General features: G+C 38.4%; 1 protein-coding gene across 1 annotated transcript; it reads right to left on the reverse strand.

Moving 5' to 3' along the window:
• Positions 1 to 3,607: 3,607 nt before the first annotated feature.
• GDAP1 (ganglioside induced differentiation associated protein 1) lies at positions 3,608 to 16,536 on the reverse strand. The gene is made up of 6 exons (XM_064507377.1): positions 16,248 to 16,536; positions 15,405 to 15,597; positions 13,970 to 14,143; positions 10,097 to 10,191; positions 9,506 to 9,620; positions 3,608 to 7,158 (listed from the first exon to the last, which is right to left on the reverse strand). The coding sequence occupies exons 1-6, from the start codon at positions 16,320 to 16,322 to the stop codon at positions 6,776 to 6,778; spliced, it is 1,035 nt and encodes a 344-aa protein (XP_064363447.1). The 5' UTR covers positions 16,323 to 16,536; the 3' UTR covers positions 3,608 to 6,775.
• Between the last annotated feature and the right edge of the window lie 5,610 nt (positions 16,537 to 22,146).

Genomic DNA, 22,146 nt, shown 5'->3' on the forward strand with positions numbered 1-22,146 from the left:
TCATTAAACAGAATCATTTCTGAATGAGTCAACAAACAGTGTAATAATAATCAGAATCATTATTTAAGGAGTCAAAGAACAGTGTAATAATAATGCTGCTTTCCTCGCATGTACGGTCCCCAGCGCAATGGTGTTCGGGTGCACTCTCATACACAGTAAGCAAAGGCTCTACCCCTTCAGGAACAGACTACCTGCAGTGGTGATATCTCTCTCAGATAACAGGACTGCACACAATATTGCAATGTAGCTCTCTATCAGGTGTGGATTTATTGGTTATTCCAAAAAAAAAAAAAAAAAGAAAGAAAGAAAGAAAAAAAAGGCAAAGCATAAACCTTAGGGTAATCTACCTGCTAATGCAAGTGATCATGTTTCAGATCCTCTTTCAGGGTTTCCAATATTGTCTTCCTGGTTCCTTTTCTCTCCCCCAATAAAATGAGGCTGAAGTGTGTCAGTGTAAAGTGTCAAGCTAAAGCCTGACATTTGAGAACTAATTCCTGCTATGCTAAGGGTTTTACTTCTTTTTTGCATCCTTTTCTGCAGAGGAAGCTCTCTTGGTGCTCTGTTTTATGTAATATTCTTCAAGATAAAGGGATACCTGCAGTCTTTAAATAATGTCTCTGTACTTAGAAAACATGTATGAAGACAGTTCCATAGATGATCATCTGACTGGTGTCTTGCTTTAATGCCTGTGCCCCAAGGAGGCTGTCTTTGGGCAGTCTTGTGCGTTTCAAACACAAATTACTTAGCCTTGTAACATTAGTTCTAAAATCATGAGTTTCTTTTTTCCCTTTTTCCTCCTGTGTCTTTAAGAGCAAGTTATAAATGTATTTTTCTTCATAAATATGTCTTCAAACCTTTCTGTTTACAAATATATGTGCAAGATATAAATACGCACAAATAAATAGGAGATTCTTTTCTGATTCCAGGTCTCCACATGTAGGGCTTTATGAAAACATTAGCCCTGGCCTGACAAGAGATACAATCAATGGCAACACAACCTGGAGAAATACCCAGGCATCTTCTCATTCCAACTTAGATAGAGACGTTAGGGACACGCTAGGCATCTAGCCATGCAACCAGCTTGAGGCATTTCTGAGTTTAAGTGTTGCTGTTTCTTGTGTTGGGTTAGAAGCTTGGTTTGCTTCTACCAGATTTCAGACAGGACCAATGAATTGCAATGAATTTCTTTCAGTCACTGTTGGACTTCTGCCTCGATGCACTGCTATAGATGTAGCACTGCAATCTGAGCTCTTTTTGTTGGTGCTGCTTTCCTGCCAACCGTTTTGGGAATGTTTCCATTCTCCTGCTGCAGAAAAGGCTTCCAAGAATTTCTGATATCAAGCAAGAATGGGCAGAATCCTTATCCAGTATGCGACTCATCAGAAAATCAACTAAGCGCAATTTTTTTCGCATTTTTTTATATAACAGAAATCCAGTATATTTTTGATTGATGGAGCTTCCATGTATCACAGTCTGTAGCTAACAGCTGAAAACTAGTCAGCTATAGCTTTTTGGTATTCTTCTAAATACAGAGAATAAAAAATGTATGATGCTGTTCTGGAATTAATCCTAAACATACATTCTCAGACTTGCTTTAAAAGAATTCTTTAATCTAAAAATAACTCCATATTCCACAATTTTTGATCCAGTCCATGAGGCCCATATCAAAGGCTTAAACAAAATAAATGCATTTCTAAGTTAAACTCTGCATATATCCTTTGTTTCAAAAGTGCCACTTTCATAACAAATAGGTTGACTAAAACAAAGCTTTTCAGTGCAAAGTCTTGAAATGTGATTCATGGCATAATGACCTTAAAATCAAATTCAGACCTGATGTAAGTAGATGCACCACTAAATTTTTTGTAGCAATGACTCATACCAGATCTGAATCTGGCTCTTTGTTCAAAACTGAAATCTTGATACCTCCATTACTGCAACACTGGCCATTTTTGTTTCTATGGCTTTCAGTGCCTTCTACCTCTGTGTTTTAGACCTGTCTAAAAGTTAGCATGGAGGAAGAGTAGACAACTCGTTAAGGCACCAGAGTTCGACAAAGGGCATCTGGCCTCATCTAGCACAGACTTCCTGTGAGATCCTGTATCTGGGCTATTTCTATTAAAAGATTTGAAAACTAAGCAATAGATCATTCTCCTCCTTTTACTGGCTTTGGCTCTGGGGTACAGTCCAGAGCTCCAGTTTGGCATCTAGGCTTGTGACAATGTGCCTGGAGAGAGTTATGCAGTTCAAAACATAGGCATTCACACTACCTTTTTGAACAGGAGTCTAACTGAAACACCTGTATTAGGAAGCTGGCTCTACAGTGTAGTCAACAGAGATGTTCCTTCATAGCGTCTCCTTCCACTGACTTTAGATAAAGCTGGATTTTATAAATATGAATAATGTAGTAGTATTATCCAAAGTCCATTTTTAACAGAATATTGAAGGCATTAGTAGGGATATTATATTGAATAAATATAAACATTAAATTTAGTATTTTTTAAGATCTGCAAGTAGATTATAATGAATTATGCTATTACGTTATCTATTAATTTACAAAATACAAATATACACAATTATTTATGAATATTTTAAACTGTCTGTAGTAAAAAATAACATTGATGTAATGCTAAGATAAAAATAGCTAGGAATTCAAGCCTGGAAACTCCAGCTGTTCCCCCCAGCACTAAGCTCATCCACAGCTTAACTATTTTATGATGCAACATTTTTAACTGCACATAATAAAGCAGTATGATTGTAATTCAGAAACAAAAATAAAAATAAAAATGCTACTGAAGTACTGTGTAAGTGAGTTGAAGTATTGTAAGCAGTCTAGCTTCTGGAATTTCCTGAGTTTTGAATGTCTGACTTTTTGACCTGGTACTGCAAGAAAACTAAAGATATTCTTTTAAAGAAATGAGGGGAGGAAAAACATATTTTGTTTGGGAAGTTTATAGATGTCTTTGACTTCCTCATTGCATCGTATAAATTGCCTAAATGCAACCTTACACCTTTTTGTCTAGCATCAGCTAAACAGAGAGATAACTTTATTAAGGAGGCCTCAGTAAAGAATAATCTGTCATATGCCACCTTGCAGAGCAGAGTGTGCTCCAGTTAGCTAGATCCACTACTTTTCACCTACTTTCTTTCTACTCCATCTCCAACCGGCGTGAATCAGAGAGGGGACACAAACCTGCTCTCTGCAACGTCAGTGTAGACACAGCATACATATTTGTCAAACTACCTTATAGAGAGGAGCTGTTAGCTTCTGCAACTCAACCATGTAAGCCAAGAATCAGGGTCACATTCAGAAGGGAAGCTATTTTTTTTCTTAAGAATTAACTGAAAAGGCAACAACTGCATAGCCTTCTTTTTTAAATGGCCTTTTACAATTATTAAAAGGCTTCTGCTGACCCTCATACAGATATACAAAGGAAACTATCACTGTAATTGCTGTTTCCAAATATATGTAAGTCAATCTCTTCAACACCTTTTACACTGAAATCTCAGAGGCTTCTTTCTCGAACAGCATCTCCTTACAGCAACATTGTGTGTTCTTCAAATGTGTTGTGTTTTACTGAAATAGAAGACATAAAACCAGTCTAGCGAGTAGTCATAGAGTCAATGTTTATTTTGCTGGTCCCACATAGAAAGATTTGATATGAAATATATCTGATGCATGATAAGAGAGCAAATACCAAATGAAAACCAAAAGAGTGATTGTAACCAATCTAAATAATGTCCAGAGGTGCCAAAGCAAAGAAAATAAGCCAGGCTAGAAAGAAAATTTACAAGCGTCATCACATGAAAGGTGCAAGGAACCAGACACAGCATATGCGCTTCTAAATCTCAGTCCACTACAAGGAACTTAGGCATGGGTATGCCTTTTGCTGCCACCTGTACAGGAACTATTACAGCACAAAGAAGAGCACATCAGAGCAGTGAGAAGAAGTAGGTTGTCAAATACTTTAGCTAACAGACATGAATTCAACTAGGGTCTCAAAGTCTTCTCAATAATAGTTTTATCCATGTTCATTCCTGTAGGCAACAAGTTTAGCTGCTATTCAGTGATACACATTTTAATGTGAAACCCTATTTCAACTTTGCCCTCTGTTGGACAATCTTATCTACCCAGTGTAGAAACTACATACAAGCCTAAATGACAGATATTAGAGTATCAGCCTGCAGCAGACTGAAGCAGTTGTTTCAAGGGCTTTTGAGAGACCACTAGTTTGAGACAATGCTCACATCCATCTTACACTGAGATCATAAACTTTTTGTTTGTGAAAACTTCAGTGATTTCCCGCACAGCCCAAAGGCGTTCCAAAGCCGAGGAGCTCCTGGAGGAGCACTGACATCTGGTGGACATTTCAGTCCTTTCCAACCACACCTGCAGCTCTCGGCAGGCAACGAGCACTAGCGGAAGGGCAGAGATCAAGTTTTGTGGGGGGAGTAAAACTGCACAGCCTCATTACTAATCAGCCTGTATCTCAGCATACAGTGCTGCTACTGTGAACTAACCTGGTATGCCTCCGGAAATAGAAGTGTGTTCTTACCTAGACCTAAAGCATTAAAAAAAAAGATAAAGGGAAAAATAAAATATAGCTTTCTGTAAAAAAATTAAAAATAAATAAGTTATATATATTGAATTTTACTGTGGCTTGATCAGATTATATTTTACAAATGCCCTGTCATAAACACATGCCAAAGAAGCATTATGTCACAGGGTTTACTCTGCGTCTATAAACTTAGTGGAAGATGGTTACAAGTAAATGCAGATACACTGCAATACATGAACAACAAAACCCACTAAAGCTGCCAGGACATTAATAGTATTGTTGGATTAAATTTACTCTAGAGATAACAAGTTTTTCTAAATAGAGCACATTTAATTCATCAAGTTCTCCAAAACAACTGTGTCATGAAATAGAATTACATAAAACTGTCTTTTTGACAAATAAAAAGCGCATTGTTTCCTAGGTAAGATGTTTCTTATTAATGGAAAGAAGCAATGAGATTTGGGCCCTCCTTTGTTAGACAGCTAACACAATATTAAATTATAAGCAGCAATATTCAACAATGTTATCCATTTTGATATCTTGTAGACAGTGAAACTGCCAAGGCAAAAAACTACATCCGTACGCTTCAAACTTTAGAGAGGCTCTTCTTGGTGCTCAAAAGCATTAGTTGAGAGACCACAGCCATCAGCATCAGATCTAAAATGTACTTAGGTCTGTTGGCACTGGTTGGTGATAGGCAAACATTTAGAGCTACACTTTGTTGTCGTTAGCTACAGCTTGTAACCAAAAATTCTGAACTTTTCAGACATTCATGAAAGAATACAAAATCTTATTAGGCTGTCATCAGAATTTGAGCCGTTCCTGATTTTTCTGTCTGCAAAGTCTACTTTCAGGTAAACGTGCATCTCTCATTGAAACAGGATCTAAGTTCAAACACAATAATAAAACTCATCACCTGCTGAATAGTAGAAAGTATCAAAGTGTTTTTATATATTTTTCCTACAAGCTGTGAGATTGTGGCTTTTCCAAAAAAAAAAAAAAAAAAAAAAAAAAGATTTGCACTACTTATCTTCTGTCTCCAGCCTGCCTTATGTTTTTCACTTGTTTTCACCATTAGGACACCTTACCATCAGTAAACAGACTCTGCTAAGTAGCTGCTTCATCTTCAGTCTAGGCTATCTAACCAGATTCAAAGACAGCGAACTGTTTTAAATTACTTTCACACAAGGCATTTTTGTGCATATGTTTTCTAATTGTCTGTGGCACGATGTGGGCAAACATTTCATAGAGGCACATGCAATTGCTAACATATCTAAGTCGTGTGCAAAAAAGAGCCAGTGCTCAGCGCTAAAACATGGACGGGTACATGGGACATTAATATGGAGACAACTGTACTAAGCTACCACATGTGCAAAAGAGAGAAGGAGCTGATGGGAGTGAAAGCAGGAGAAGGGCATTGAGTTTGTTACGACCCAGCCAGTGTTTGTGACTGAACTGGTTGTCTGAGTGGGCCAGAGGCTATCCAAGAGATCTTTCAAAAGACAAGATTAAGGTTTTTTACTCCCATTCGTAATTAAACAGAAGTTCAAATTCTGTCAATTGCCTTTTTTTTTTTCAGAATTTCACTCATGTGGCCCACAAATCACTGATATTTACATGTATTTCAGGTCTATTCCTGTACTATCGCATTAATACAGAGTGAAAAAGCAGCTCTCTAGGGCTACTTTTTAACACATTCATAATGGTCCAATTGCAAATCAACAGACATTAATCAGTACAAAGACACTCGCTCTCGTACACGACAGGCACAAAGCCTATGTTCCACCTACATCCCTCTCTGAGCATTTAAACTTAAGTGCTGTTTTCAGTGATTCAGCCCTGCTGGTTTCTGCACAGTAACGCATTTCACCCACAGTGAAAAGCTGTCACGTTGCGACAAAAGTATCTATTAAATAAAAACATTAAAATTAGGTCAGGCATTGGGTAAAGGAGACAGAAACAATAATCACTTTAACAAACTACTGTCACAGCCCTTACAGCTCCTCATTTGAAAAGAAAGTATCTTCTTTTTTTGTTGTCCCCTCAACATTTATTTTCCACAAATATATCAGCATTGCCAATCCTATTATTCAAAAGCAGGAGACAGTCACTGTGTGACAGTGTTCTAAGTCACGGACATAACCTTCCTTATATGCTTATTTTTCATACTTTCCTGGGGGCTAGAGATGACCTCCACCTACCACCAGGGACAGACAAGTCTAAAAATAATTTTGTCTGGTTTTAATCGATAACATCATGTTGGCAAACCTCTTCCGAAGACACATGAAAGCAAAATAACCCATTCCTGCTAGCATGCCAACCAACAGGGTGGTGCCAAGAACTCTGGGCGCTCTTTTCTTGGCCACGCGGAATGCAGTTGGCAGAACTGCTGAGATTAATATATTGTTGACATGTCCTAAAACTTTGTAAAATGCTTTTCTCTTCAGGACACGCTCATAATAGGCTTCCAAGTTGGGTCGTTTTCCATTTCCCCAGTTTCTTCTTGCTAATCCCAGAAACTTCAAGCGATGTAATGTGACAGCAAGTGATACATCTGCCAAGCTGAAGAATTCACCACAGAGCCAAGGCTGATTTCCGTCTTCTAATCAGAGATAAAACATAAAGAATTAGGAGCCAATGGAGTACAAATATACATGGAAGCCTGCATAGACTAATATTTAGTTTAATGCTATTTCATTATGCTGCCTAATAAACAATACCAACACATCTGCTAAAATATGGCTTTAATAACTGACCTTTCTACCAATTCCTATCCATTGTTCACCTGCTATTGCAAAGTCTTATGCTTAGCAGTCTGGACTACATTTGTTATGAAAGAAGAGCCATATTTTAGGTTCATAAATTAAGACCCATAGCAAATATTTATTTTTCTCAACTACACATTTCAGATCTGGTTTAAATTAACAGGAATGGAAAAGAGAAAGGCAGCTTAGCTTTTGCTGAAAAATTACTGTTTGCCTGAGAAGTTTATCATCTTGACTGTGTCACTCAGCTCCGTGACATTCACTCAAGAGCTGCTTTTTTGCTGAAGACTTTCTAGTCAAAAAGAAATGAACCAGATGTCTGACCTGCACCAAGCATGCCAGCTGAGGCAGAAGATACAGTATGCGCCACCTGTCCCTCCTTTGTGCCTCCTAGACCCCAAACTCTATCATTTACACCAAGAAGTTTGAGAAGCAATGGCTATTCACACTGCCCAACATTAGTTAGGAGCACACAGAGGAAGATGCCAGACTGCCTCTCTAGTCAAAGGAAAGAGGTCAAAGCTTCCTGAGACAGCTCAGAGCAGGCATTGTTAGGCAGGATCATGCCTCTAACTTCAGTGCTCTGTACCACCATCTCAAAGGGCCTACCTTCACTGACTATGTAGATAGCTTGTAAAAACTAGGATTTGAAATTAGGTATCCGGTCTAGGTACCAGTGCAATTAATCTGCTCTAACTTAGATCTCAAATGGGACTATGCTGCGCCCTCCTATTTGCAACCTTATGCAGTTGTTTCCACACAACATGCACACAAAACCACCAGCATGAATTTTTAGCAGCCCATCTGTGGAAATGCAGACACCTTGGAATATCCTTTTCAACCCATTTCCCACCTGAGGAAGTGGCACACCACTGATACTAGTTCCTTTCAACAGGTTATGCAGGTCAGCAAGAAAGACCTATACAGCAAATCAATCTATTCTCTCTAGCTGAAAGAACACATAGGGATTAATCCTGCGTAGCAAGATGAGAGAAAGGAAGACCAACGAAGTTAACTCGGGTGAAAGAAAGATGATTGAGGTGGCAGCAGCTATTGGTGAAGGGCAGAGTTGAGCAATATTAAGAAAAGCAGAAACTCAGAGACTGACCAAGACATGACAGAAGCACTGTTCGCAAACCCAAGAAATCTGAATACCTCAGACAAAATTCAAAGAAGTATTTAATCGTTATCTATTTTACTAAATCCTGTGACACTGTCAGGTTTCATAAGCTAAACAGTATCACACCAGGTGACTGCTTGGAAAAGCTATTTAGCAGAAAAAGAAAAGAGGCTGCTGGAAATGGTGACAGGCTTAATTTGCTGAACAAAATTCCACCATCCTTTGTGAGTTAAAACACTTAATCTGACTTTCACTGTTGAGTCAGCAGAGAATTTAACCTACATTTTCAATCGCTAGTTCAAATCTGCTCTGTCTTCATAGTAACTGATAATTATTACCACGGCTATTTACAGAGCCACATGCAAAGAGTTATTGATCTGAGGAGATGCAGTTGATATTGACTGGTGTTTCATGCAGCTCCCAGTGAGTCAGACGAAGGATTCCTATCAGCCTTACTGGGAGTTGGCCCAGACTCTGAATAAGCAGAAACACTAATCCCATTTAAACAAAGCTCAGGTCTCATTAGGTGGATTTCAAGTCAACACCCCTGCTTTTGGTATGTTGTAGGAGAGCTGCTCTGTGATCACACCATTTCAGATTGCTAATTCTGTAACTATCACATATACCAAAACCCCAAATCAGCACAATATTTAAACAAGATCTTAATTTTAAATAACCTATGTTTAACATTAAGGTCATGCTCATTATAGTGAACCGAGGGCTACAACATCACGAAGAACATTCTGTAGTTCAGGTTTTCTTGTTTGTTTTGTTTACAAAATACTCTAAAAATGCAGAGCTAGTTACACCCCTGTTATGCTGAAAATGTGATCAATCGCTATAAAACCCATATTTACTCATATAAGATTTATACTCACAGACAGCAGCAGTAAACTAAACTAGTGTTTAAAACAGTATTGATCTCTTCTGTGAAGTGATTTCAGTATATGCTAAAAGTATCAAATCAGATGCATTAAAAGCAGTCCTATAATGGTGCTGTCAACTGGTTTACTCAGTCTTCCCAACATAAACATCAACAGAATTTAGCAAGAAAAATCCCTTACCTGGTGTTTCCTCATTTCGCCTCTGCAATTCAGTCTCAACCTGATCCAAAACTTTTTCCAGTTCATCCAGTATTTTCTTTAGGTACTTTATATTATCATGATCCAGCAGTTTAGACTAAATATATATATATATACACAAGTTAGCGTTTTAATCATTGTATAGAGTTTATACTTTGATCAGACAACCTGGTAATTAGATACTACAGAGCTTATTCATAAAATGTGATTGTTTTTTCTACACAGCCAGCTGGCTACCATTTGGATACTGTTGACAACTTAGGTAAGAGAAGAAGAACATTTTACAGAGATGGTAGATATCTAGGTTTACCTGATCCTGCAGGGTGCTCAATATCCCAGCACCAATGCAGATATACGCTCACCTTCAAAGTCAGTGGAACAGTCCAATACTTCAGCACACACTTGAAGTGTGTAGCTGATTTGAGGGACAGACTGCTTCATGTCTAGTAGGGTTAAACCATTGCATAAGTATATCGGTAATGCCAGGTGAAAGAGAATGTTTATACTGTGACAGAAAAAAATCTCACACTAACAAGCAGGTAATGTAGGGTGGAATAGAAAGAGTTTTCTTACTTTAAGGCGCTTCTGTTTTGCTATATAGGCATCTTGAAGGTCTGGATTTTCTTCCGCGAGTTTCTTCAATTCTGACTCTGTATTACTTATTTGGCCTGATACAAAAGTTAAAAAAATGACAGGAACTGATCAGCAAGTTACTCCTCGAGGTTGAGATATTCCTTACCCACAACAGATCCTCGGTAAGTGATAAATAGCGCACTGAAACTTTGCAAACTTTGCTAGGTTGTATCTTTGATTGATTGTGCACATAATCCCTTAGACATAAACCATTGGCCAAGTCTCCTCACACACTTTACACATAATTCTTAGACAAAAACCATAGACCAAGTATGGGACTAGGACTGGATCCAGCTGCACCCAGACTCCTCTCTGAAGGGGTTTGGAGAGCAAAAGGGAAGGTCCTTTCTGAACCTCGTGACTCAACGGGAGGGTCTCCCTGACACTTTCAGTTGACCCTGTCCTCCACATAATAAATAACTGAGTGAACCTGGCCATTGAACCTCGTTAAACCTCCTTATTTATGATTGCACTTTCTAAGTCACTATCTGACCACAATAAAACATTGTGCTGCTTCTCTCCCACGAGTGAAGTGCGTTGCTCTGCTCACCCGTGACAACTCTGTAAGTTGTGATTTGCCAGGAAAGAATGGGGATATTTTTCTCTTACTCAGATAAAACCATTTCGCTACCGGTAATTTCAATCCCTGAAATTCAGCTACAGATACGTTAGATCTCCAATTGCTTTGTTCCTCAGTTCCTGGGTTCCTAACACACTTTGGTGCTGTAAATGTGCAGAAAGGCCCATACTGAGATTCTCAGTAATGTCACAGTAAGTCATGTGCGTAACTCCATAGCAAAAGCCTATATACCACTGAATATAGAACTAAGGTGTTTTGAGTTAGCTAAAATGTGACACCAAAATCTGTGAACCTTTTCAGAAATGCTCATTACAAAGCATCTTGGTGTTCTACAAAAACATTCAGTATATGATTTAAAGAAGGAATAACGTGAAGATTTCTTTTATGTGTGTATAGCCTTTTTTTTCTCTTTAAAATTAAACTTTGTTTGAAATGCCTTATTTACAGACCTAGAATATCAAAAGAGAGGCAATAAGTAAGAAGGTATCTTCTAAAAATAAACATTTTTAGTAATAAACTAAAAACAGAAGAATACTTATACGGCATGAATCACCTCCTACTTGTACATAGTAATTAAGATTAGTTCCAATTAAGCCTTTTAAATTAAACTGATAAAAAAATCTTGCTAGAGAATAATGAATTCATTGTTTTATATATTCCTTGTTTCAACCTGATGTGTGGCTGTTAAAGCCATCTTTCAATACAGTATATGAAGAAACTGAAGGATGTAATCACACAACTAAAACCTTACATATGCAATTACTTACTTAATTGGATTTGGTATGTGTAATAATAATATATAATTTGCTGAGGGGTTATTATTATCTAGCACTTTGAAAAAGACCAGTTTTTCAAAGCTGAAAATTAAACTATCCAGGAAAAGCTTGAACAAGCAAAGGAATTGCTTAGCAGTATTTGTGATCGATTCAAAAATAAAAAGGCCTCAAATCAAGAAAGCTGGCTGTGTTTAGGATAAAAGATAAGAAAACATCCTGCCTGCAAGTACTAATTTTATCTTTACCCAACAATTGACAACAATTAATACCAATTAGGTATTAGAGAAAAATATATATATATGGTCAGCAGAGCAAAAGACAACAGCAAAATGAGCTGCAAAAATGCCTATGAGTAAAGTACAATTGCTTAGTAAATAACTACGATCCACATTTAGGAAAAAGCCAGATGATGCACTGCAATCATAAGATAATACTTCATGTTCCTTCAGCAAAAAAGAATACTAACTGCTTGTTAGAAATTATCCATCCAAATCAGTCCAGTTACTTTCTACACAATTTTTTTTTTAATAACCATTGATCACTGGAACATCAACACTGACTTCTAAATGTTTTGCAACCTTGAAGAAATTTCCAGTGGACAGAAAGGAAACTAATATTGTGCTAATTTTTTATAAAGAATAATTGATGCAACTGTAAGGACAACTAACGGTCTGATTTCAATTCCAACAAGATCATGGAGTAGCTGATAGAGGATTAACTTGCTAAAAATTTTAGGGAAGAATTTAATAGTTTGTTGGAAACAGATCTCCTCAAACTAACATAACATCATTTTCTATGACATTATGAATTTGGTAATATATATGTATTGTATTTCAAAGTCCCTGTGGTGTTTGACTTTGTTCTACAGAACACTCAAAATATAATACAAAAATCAACATGATATAAACTGTTGATACTGAAAAAAATCAGAGATCTCAAAACGTAACTGTGAACAGGGAATCATCATTCAGCAGAGTCTGCAGGATTTTATTCTTGTCCTAGAACTATTTAATTCTTTTATAATACTTAAAAGGAAAAATAATTGCATTAATCAAAGTTTGCTGTGGTAAAAAGATTAGGAGGGACGTAAGCAAAGGAAAAAGCTGATACCCAGTGCTCTGAGTTGGTCGGTAAACTGAGCCTTAGCAACCAATCCATACTTCAATACAATCCAATATAAAATATCAACTGAAGCAAATGATATAGGCTACAAACAATATAGGCCACATTTCATGGAAGAGAGAACTGTAAGTTTGCAAGCAGTTCTTAAAAGCTAGACTGAGGTCATGATGGATATTCAGCTGAATAAGGATTCGTAGTGCAATTCAGAGGCTAAAAGCACAACCGATACAGTCCACGGATATTATACAGTTAGAAAACAAGAAGAATAAAGAATTAAATATTTGACACCAAAGTGAAAGAAATCCGATGTCCAATTCTGGTGTCCAAACCCAAGAAAAATAGAGCTGTGAGCATGGAAGAATGATTTGCCAAGGGTTTTTCTGAATATCATTGACTTCTTTTTTTTTTGAACTAAAAATTATTTCTGAAAACTACTGGATTTGAAACAGGAGTTAATTTTAGGAAGTCCTCTGTTATACAGGGAACCAGGCTAGACAGGTCTTAACTCAGGCCTCAGGCCTTAATACATAGTTATAATGGGAAACTGGTATCTATAGAAAAGTCCACAAGCAAAATACAGATCCGAGGGAAATCAAAGGACATTTTACTATTGATTCTAAAGGACCACAGCTTCGTCTTTTCATCTTCACATCAGCTTCTGTGATTCTCAATGTTGGGTTATTTGCACGCAGGATTCTGGTTTAAATTGAGCTTGAACAATTGTCATTTGTCAGAGGAACCCTGGCTACTTACTTCCTTAGATCTTTTTTTTCTCCCCTCCCCTGGCACTAAGCTTAAAAACAAAAAAACAGGGCCTGATGATTCACTGAGAACATAATATATAAAAATACTCTGTTTCACTGAAGCTAACCTACATTTGTATGACTTTGAGAGGAAAGCAACTGTTATTAAATAGATACACTTATTACAAGTTTACATCTACAAAAAATGGGTTTTCTTCAATGTGGCGGTTTGGTGTGAGCAGTAATAGTGCAGTTCCTTGGAAACAGTTTTATAAGCATAAACAGCAAGATCAGAAATTAAAAAATTCACAGCTGCCACTTTCTTTTATGCACAGAAAGCACATTTCAAATTACTAGCAAAATCAATTCCATATATGCCTGGAAAATAGCACTTCCTCTTCCACACTTTCAAATCACAATAAACTACAAAAACAAATAGCAAGTATATTCACAAATTATCAAGGACTACAATTAAAAGCAGAAATATGTGCCCTACATATTCTGCGTAAAGCCCATTAAAAATAAGATCTCAGATTAGCGTAATCAAACCTCCCATTAAATGACACACGTTCAGCTCTGTGTCAGTACATACTACGAATTCTAGTTGTAGCATAGGCTGGAATCAGAGAATCCACTGTTAATTCAGGGTGCAGGATGCAGCCATGAGTGTAGGCATCCATAGGCAAGGAGTCTAAAAGCTCTCTATAGTGTTGCACCCTGGGATAATACATGCTTCCTTTTTCCGGCATTAATCTTGGTACTTCCTCTGCAATACAAGCACAAAATTTTTAAAAAAGGTTAAAAATGAAGAACCATGTAATTCGTCAACAGTAATAATCCCAAAGTTACCTCAGTAGCACCCAAATAGCACAAACAACACAGCCATGCTAAGAAAGCTTCCGCTACCAATCAGGCTTCCCCACTGCAAACCCATAGGCTTATCACTCCTCAGAAAAATCTGTATACTCACACTTCACTCTAAAACTTTTGAATAATTCTATTCTTATTCAGCAACTCGTGTAAAGAAGGATTTAAGAGGCCTTTGAATCAGGGAACTGGATTCAACATGTATTTTATACTTCTAGGGATAGGAGAGATCACGGCACACAATCCTCTAGCCCTTTCAGAATAGGGCACAACAGAGGTTTAAATAAGCTATTATGACTGTAACATTACTACTGCTGCAGTAACATTATTAAAATTAGAGTAAAGGCATCCTATTCAAAGCACCATTAGAGGTATTTCTGCACACCGCTGAGTTTTACTCTACCCTCAATTCACCCAGGTGCTGACACTTCATTTGACTAAAATGGCAGCATTAAATTCACATTATCTTCACCAAGCAGTGAAATTTTCTTTGTGCTGGGGAAATCATTTAAAGCCACTGCAGAACGACTAAACCTCTGAAACACAACATGCTACCTCTCCACACCTAAAAAAAAGAAACATACAGCTGTGCACTTTAATTCTTTTCTTCAAAAATGAGGTAGACTATTTTCCAGCAATACAGACATGGAGAATCTCAAAAGCTTGCACATGTTGACTTTTAATTTTACTCTCCCTATTTTTTTCTCCTCCTTATTCCATTTTTGGCACCAGAAATACTTTGTTCTTTCTACCTTCCACTCTTAAAGATTATTCCAGAATTAACCAGTAAAGTACATCATTCCTTTTTCTGGACGAAAAGGAAGAGCTGTCTTGGAACAGCTGAATTTGTGCAACTTACTGTTCAATACATTACTTTTATTAGTGACAGCCTTACTACAGAACTAGTACAGAACTGTGTTTTCATGTTATTTACTTTGCCATGCTAGCAGAATGGGTAAAAAAGAGTGGGGTCTTTTTGTCAGGGTGCTGGAAGGTCATGAAAGGAATGTATTTTTATCCCTCACCACCAACTACTAGAGATATTTACTTCTGAGAGTAGAAACATTTTCTGGTCATGAACAAAATACTACACAGTGATATAGAAACTGTGGCACATTACTTGTACAGGGGCAAGATAATGCACTGAAATGTAAGATTACCGTCTACAAATGTTGCTTCAAGATAATCAATAATCTGTGTTGCCTCACAAATAATATTTTCCCCATGGATAAGGACAGGTACTTCTCCAGATGAATTTAAACGCATAAACCAAGGCTCATTGTGCTCGCTCAGCGGCAGATTTACATCGTGTTCTTCACATTTTAGGGCTTTCTCAGCAATCGCCAAGCGCACCTGGAAAGATATTAGCGAGTTACTTGATGAAAAATATTGCGAGAAGAAACGCGTGCAGTCTGTGGAGCAAGCCCACCCAGCGTGGCCCAGCAGGGGCTGGGGGACCGGGCTCTCCCCGCGGCTCTGCTGCTCACTTTGGGCAAACCGCTGCACCCTTCATCCTTTGCATCAACCCTCTGCAGGGGACCTACCCCTTTGCAACGTGTCCCTTTACATCACACCCGCTGCACGGCTCACACTTGCAACATATACCTTTATGCTATGCCCTCTGCAGCGTACACATCTGTAACATGTCTCTTTACGTTATACCCTCCACAGCGTGCACATCTGTACCGTGCATCTTCACGTTGCCTCTGCGCGGGTACCGCCTGCAGAGCGCCCCGCGGGTGCGGGCGGCGCTGCTCCGCGGGCAGGCGCGGCGCCAGCGCGGGGCCCGGCGGGGCGCTGCCTCCTCCCGGGCGCCCGCGCTAATTCGCAGGGAGACCGGGGCCCTCGGAGAGGCGACCGGCGCCGCGGCCTCACGAGGAGGCCCGGCCGGCGGCGGGCAGCCCGCTCCCGCCCCTCCCAGGCGGCCGGCAGCGCTCCCTCGCCGCACAGACCTCCGCCGGCTGCTCCCCCCGCGCAAGCATCCGCGGCGCCGCCGCCCTCACCTTCTGCGAGGAGAAGGACTGCGTCCAGTGGTACAGCACCAGCCGCCCCGCCGCCCCGCCGCCGCCCAGCGCCATGCCCGCCGCCGCCCGGCACCGCGCTGAAGCGCAGGGGCGCCGCGCCGCGCAGCGGCCTCCCCCCGCGGCCGCGGTGTGGCTGCGCGGCGCCGGTCGCTGCCCCCGCGCTGCTGCGAGGACGGCGCTGCCGAGCAGGGCGAGCCGCCCGCAGCCTCCCCTAGGGCAGCAGAGGAAGATGGATGCGCAGGGAGAGAGATCACATGGCAGGGTGGGGTTTTTTTGGTTTTGTTTTTGGTTTTTTTTTAAGGCTCGCTCTCCTCCCCCCCCCCCCCCAACAAATATTTGCACCATGAATTTAAAGGATACTGAAGTCATGCTCTTAAGGAAAAAAGCATGATAACGGTTACCAGAAAACACCCTGAATTTGGGCCATATCAGTATAAACAGCATTGCCAACTGCACTTCAATTATAATAACCACAGCTGGTAGAACTAAAAATAAAACTCCATGAAAATAGACACATCTTTTTCCTTGAGCTGCGTCCTTTCAACCTCAAGAGACAAGGCACCTTGATTTTTTTCTATAGATGAAGTCTACAAGTATTTAGCAATTTTGCAGGGCTTTTTCCCAAATGAAGTAAGGTCTTTGAAAAGTATTTGATAGCAAAAATTAGCATCTTCCATCAGAAAATGCTTCCCCTGTATCTCAAAATGGAGATAGCTCAGAAGATGCAATTGCTGGTAGTTCCTAATGGATGAGGCTTGTCCTATCTGCTGAATCAGACAAGAAAATTAAAAAACATGGGAAGCTTACAGAGCCCAGAATATTGTTCATCTCATGCCAACTGTTGCATCAACCATAAAGGTGACTACTTTGGGTGAACCGGGATACCTCATGCAGGCATACCACTTCTTTATGCCCCATGCAGCCCAACACTAGTGGTCCTCACCATGTGGAGAATGCATGAAAGAAGACCTGAACATTGCAAGCTACAGCCCAGTAACAATTACATTTGATTTTAAGTGAAATTTTGACACTTTTGTAATCAAAAGGAGTTTTGCTATCAGTGTCAGCTGAGGCAAAATTTTCATCTGGATTCATAGCTATTAAACTTTGTAATCATGGCCAAGAGTTTGGTCTGGAAGTACCATGCACGAAACTGAATATGATCCCTGACAATTAATAGTTGTACAATACTTTTGTCAATATTCTTTTGAAGCTCCTAATAGTAAGCCTGTGGGCAATAGTCAGCAGCAATAAACACCCCTGGGAGTGTTAAATATCATCAACTAAACTGAGAACATTAAGCAAGGGGATGAATTGAAGTCACGGACTGAGACAAGTTGATGTACAAATCTTATAAATCACAATGGAAGGAACTAAATGCCAGTTCCCAGCCTGCACCATTCACAAGAGGGGGCACAACTGCAGCCATGCAACCTCCTGGTGACTACTCACCGTCACCCACAAATAGCCTCAGAAGGGCAGGCACAATGAGTGGCTTCTCATACCTATCTGGTACCAGTCAGTGTGTTACTGACAGTAAATTTGGGGGAATTTATCTAACCTAATTTTAATTCTTTGAAAAGTTGAAGAATTTGCTTAGAAGGGAGAATAAAGATGCAATGTTTCTCCAAAGCTGTATATCTAAGAGTGCTGGAGCACCCTCACGCACTGGGGCTTGATGAGCACCCATCACTCATACACAGGTTTTCTCATGGTCTCTAACCTAGGTTCCTGTACAGTTCCTCAGAACTAGATCTTTTAACATCTCAAGGCAAAGAACTGGATATTGGATAACATTAGAAATTATTCTTTTGAAATTTACATGCACTAGAGTCTGTATTTTAGGGTTGTTTTTTTCAATTTAGCCTTGGAATCAAAGTGTTTTCATTTTGTAAGTTACCAGATCACTTTCATTTCAATTTTCTTGTTCAGCTAATCTATTTAATAGCAAACATGAACATCTGAGTTTGAGTTATGTTCTGTGACCTATTTTAGATGACTAGAAGGGCAATTAAAGAGAATAAAATGTCTCTGTTTGAAAGGAACATCTCGGATTTAAACTTACTCTGTAAGTCAGGAGAGAACAATTAACAATGACTAAAATATATCTAATATCTTCATTGTAAGGGTGAGGTGTTAGCAGAAAAAATGATATACATGGAGGAATCTGAAGACTATATTTCTCTATACTATAGCAGAGATGCAATTAATTTATCCCTGAAGTTCAAACAGCATCAGACTGCTGATTTAATGAGATCTAGATCAGATCCCACAGCAGCTTTTCAGATACATTATAGAAATGAATAGCTTGCATGGGAATTATTCATTCCTTGAGGTTTGTACATGTTCAAATCTGTGTATTAGAGATGAAAAACAGTTATTAGTACTTCATAATTTTTATAGCCACACATGTCTGTGAGTTGGCATTTAGTTACATGCATTAAACTTTGCTTATTTCAGCTGCATGAACTTTGAACTTTCCTCTTAATCTCAAAAAACAGTATAGCAAACATGGCACTGAGAAATTTACTGTTCTTCCATGTTCCCTTCTAATTCTTCTGAACCACGTGGGAGAGAGAGGAAAGACAAGCAGCAGCATTATATGGTCCTGTAGTCTACACTAAATCACCCAGTTAAAAAAGAAATTACACCAGTGAGTTTTTGATGTGCAAAGAATAGCAAAGAATTCAGTTTTGCTGACTACCTTTGCTTTTGTGAGTGTTTAAAAATGTTGTCGATGGACAGCCATACAAAGATTTAGAGGCCTAAATTCACAGAAAGTGAGGCCTATGTTTTATTTTATTCAAGTTAGCACATCAACAGTATTGAAGCAGTCTGCAAATAAGTATGAATTCCTTATTATGAAGTAAAAAAGCCCTATCGTACTAGTTAGCAAAAGGGACAAGCATGAGCCCATTATCTTGGGAAAATAGTTCAGAAGTAATATAATAACTCACATACCCATCTAACTAGCAAGATTTTCCAATGTGAACATGTTAAAGCTTAGGTAAGGCAGAAAGTATCTGGACTCTTTAATGAAATATATATTAATCAAATGTATTTAAGAGTCTTAAATTCCTAAATTAATAGCATTTAAACAGGGGAAGAGAAACGAATTCATAAGAAACAATGCAATAATAAATAATCTGGAAAAGGAAAGGGTTTTTTTATTTAAACATTTATAAATTAAGTTTCTCACTGCCTTCTCATATCCAAAACATTTTAAAATGGCACGTCATATATTTCAGAAGTAATGCAGATATGGTACCGGGCCATTAGGTCACTGGGCACTCAGAGCGGCCACACACACCCTCACCCGCCCCTGGCAAAAAGCTGTTTTCATAACTGACCACGAGAGGCCTCCCTTTTCTAAAAATAAGATAAAAAGCACACTCTTTCTCCAGAGTTGTTCGAGAGGAAATGTAGCTGAGGCTTTCTTCTTCAGAATTAACACCTATCCATATCTGTAGGTTTTCCCCTAAGCCCCTCTATCTCCTAATGCACAAAGAAAGCCAACAGAAGTGCCAGATTATGAAAAGGAAAACCTTAATCCAAATGTATTTACAGACAGTTCTCCAGTATTTTACACAGTTGAAAGTTATTCTCTGTGCAGGTGCTTTTTAATGTGTAAGTGGAATGAATACAAAAGAAGCGCAAGGCACAAAAATACAGAATTGCAAATCCAGTTGGCATCTTGACACTTTGGCATTGAAGGCAGACCATCAATATTGTGTGACAAGTCACTTTTCTCACCATACTGACATTCTTGCCTTGTTTCTCTGTATGGCCTCTCTTGGGCCCTTCTTTATATCATCTTGTATGTTTTTATAAAATGTATATACACACACCTATACAAGTTCTCTAATATGCAGATTTTTACCTCATGAAAAGAAAATTTCCTGGTATTACTATTGTTTATATAAGCTGTACCAACACAAACTTAATAAGCAGATAAATTAGGTCAAAAATCTGGAAATCAGGATTCTGGTTTTGTTTTCCTCCTGACTTTACCACTCTCTCTATGATATTGTCAAGAAACATTTAGGCCAGATACGTTATAAAAGTGATTGCTGCAAGTGAAAAAAAAATGATAGTTTTTTACTTAACAGATCAGTTCTTTGTGCATATTCAAAACCAAAATCTTTTGCTATTTTCTATGCAGCTAGAGGTGAAAATTAGCAGTATTCCACTTATGCATCATTAGCAGAATCATTAGGTCAGTTCTAGGTGCAGACCTGGCATAACTGATGTTATGTGCAGGAGCTAATGCTGCTTGGGAAAATAAGACAGATTCTATTCTGGACCTTCTGTCATCAGTATTTATTGGCTAAATTCCCATTGCAAACTCTGCATTACTGGTGATGACATATGAGTCCAAAAGAACACAGCATGGGGAGATTAAATATTGACCCTTACAAGAACTATCTTTTTAGTATGACTGATGAATTAGATATGCAACTATTTAGAAACAAGACCACAAAGCAAAGTTATGACTCAGTTCAGACTATCCGTGCCCTAACTTAACTGTGTATAAAACCATGGAGGGGTGCCAACCTAAGTAATCCTGGACGGCTATTGCGTATTTCTGAAGAAATATAATTACTGAGTTATCATTTTACATCCAACAATCCATCTATTAATAGAACTTATTTACACACTTTCAAAGTTACTTACCATGTCACACTAGGTTTTCTTCAGAGATTTCACCACAAAATTCTGCCCTACTTTTCTCTAAATACCATAGTATATCTTGTTTCATGTAGAAGGAAATTCGCATATCAATACCTCAGAAATACTCCTTAATAATGATTTTTTCTTCATAAAATTATTCTTAGCAGTTTTATAGTAAGCCTACTTTAAAATAATTAGTAGCGGTTGTATGCATTTGTAGTTCTTGAGATATAAAAAAATATTCATTCTTTCAATGTTATAAAACCTTCAACAGTGTTAGTACTAGAATCTAATTTCCTGAAATACCAGGCTTTTTATCATGGAAATACATTTAATACATTTACATGAGTTCCAAAAAGGGCAAATTCTTAGCTATAATCCTTAAAATCTAGATGTTCTCACCCCAGCTTTACCCAACCTATCAGTCATCAAGCTTTTATACAAACAGCATCTTCAAATTATAAAATCTAACATATCAGCCAAATTCAAAAGATCTAAAACATGTTTTTATCTACTTGCCCGTGTTTGTTGTCTCTCTGTGAATACGGAAAATGCTGGCTAGGGAACTTGATTGTTATCGAGATATTAGGAAGACTTCTGCAAATTCTTCACTTGCTCATCTTCAGTTACATTAACTTAAATGTGACTACTCTTATGAGCAAACGTGACAACTCATATGAGTAGAAATTCTATTAAAAAGTTCTCTTATGCACTGTACTTCTGTGTGTAGCATCCAGGTGTTGATTAATCTGCTGTTTTTAAATCTTGTAGTGATGACAATTTTTTGAGCAAAGACAGCCATTGTGTTATATGTTTGCCCAGCACTGTCTAGCACATTCGGTTTTGGCTGCCATTTAAAAATTTAAGAAGCTACCACAGCACAAACTATACATGTAAAAAATAATATCTTTCAGTTATTGTTTTTGGTCAGAAAGAGAGTATGCAACTTTGGGCTAATAAAATAGATTATTTAGATGCTGAAACAAAGCCCACTAAAGTTAGTGGGATGATCTGTATTGACTTCACTGGGTCTCAGGTTCAAATTCCACTGCAATGACACTGTGAAATGTAAAGATCCAGTAGCTATGATGACAGCCAAACACAGAAAAACTTCAGGAAATCAGAGAGTTTAAATACAATTTTGTGAAATGTGATTTGAAGTCTCATGAAGTATATTTTGTGATTGGAAAATAATTTTAAAAGATCT

The sequence above is a fragment of the Dromaius novaehollandiae genome, chromosome 2 (genome assembly GCF_036370855.1).
Source record: "Dromaius novaehollandiae isolate bDroNov1 chromosome 2, bDroNov1.hap1, whole genome shotgun sequence".
In the NCBI taxonomy this organism is placed as follows: domain Eukaryota; kingdom Metazoa; phylum Chordata; class Aves; order Casuariiformes; family Dromaiidae; genus Dromaius; species Dromaius novaehollandiae.

Coding starts and splice junctions, on each gene's coding strand:
- GDAP1 (XM_064507377.1), bottom strand. CDS start 16,322: ATGGCGCTGGGCGGCGGCGGGGCGGCGGGGCGGCTGGTGCTGTACCAC. Junction 15,598..16,247: donor AGTCCTTCTCCTCGCAGAAG/GTGAGGGCGGCG, acceptor ATATCTTTCCAG/GTGCGCTTGGCGATTGCTGA. Junction 14,144..15,404: donor TGAAGCAACATTTGTAGACG/GTAATCTTACAT, acceptor CTTGTATTGCAG/AGGAAGTACCAAGATTAATG.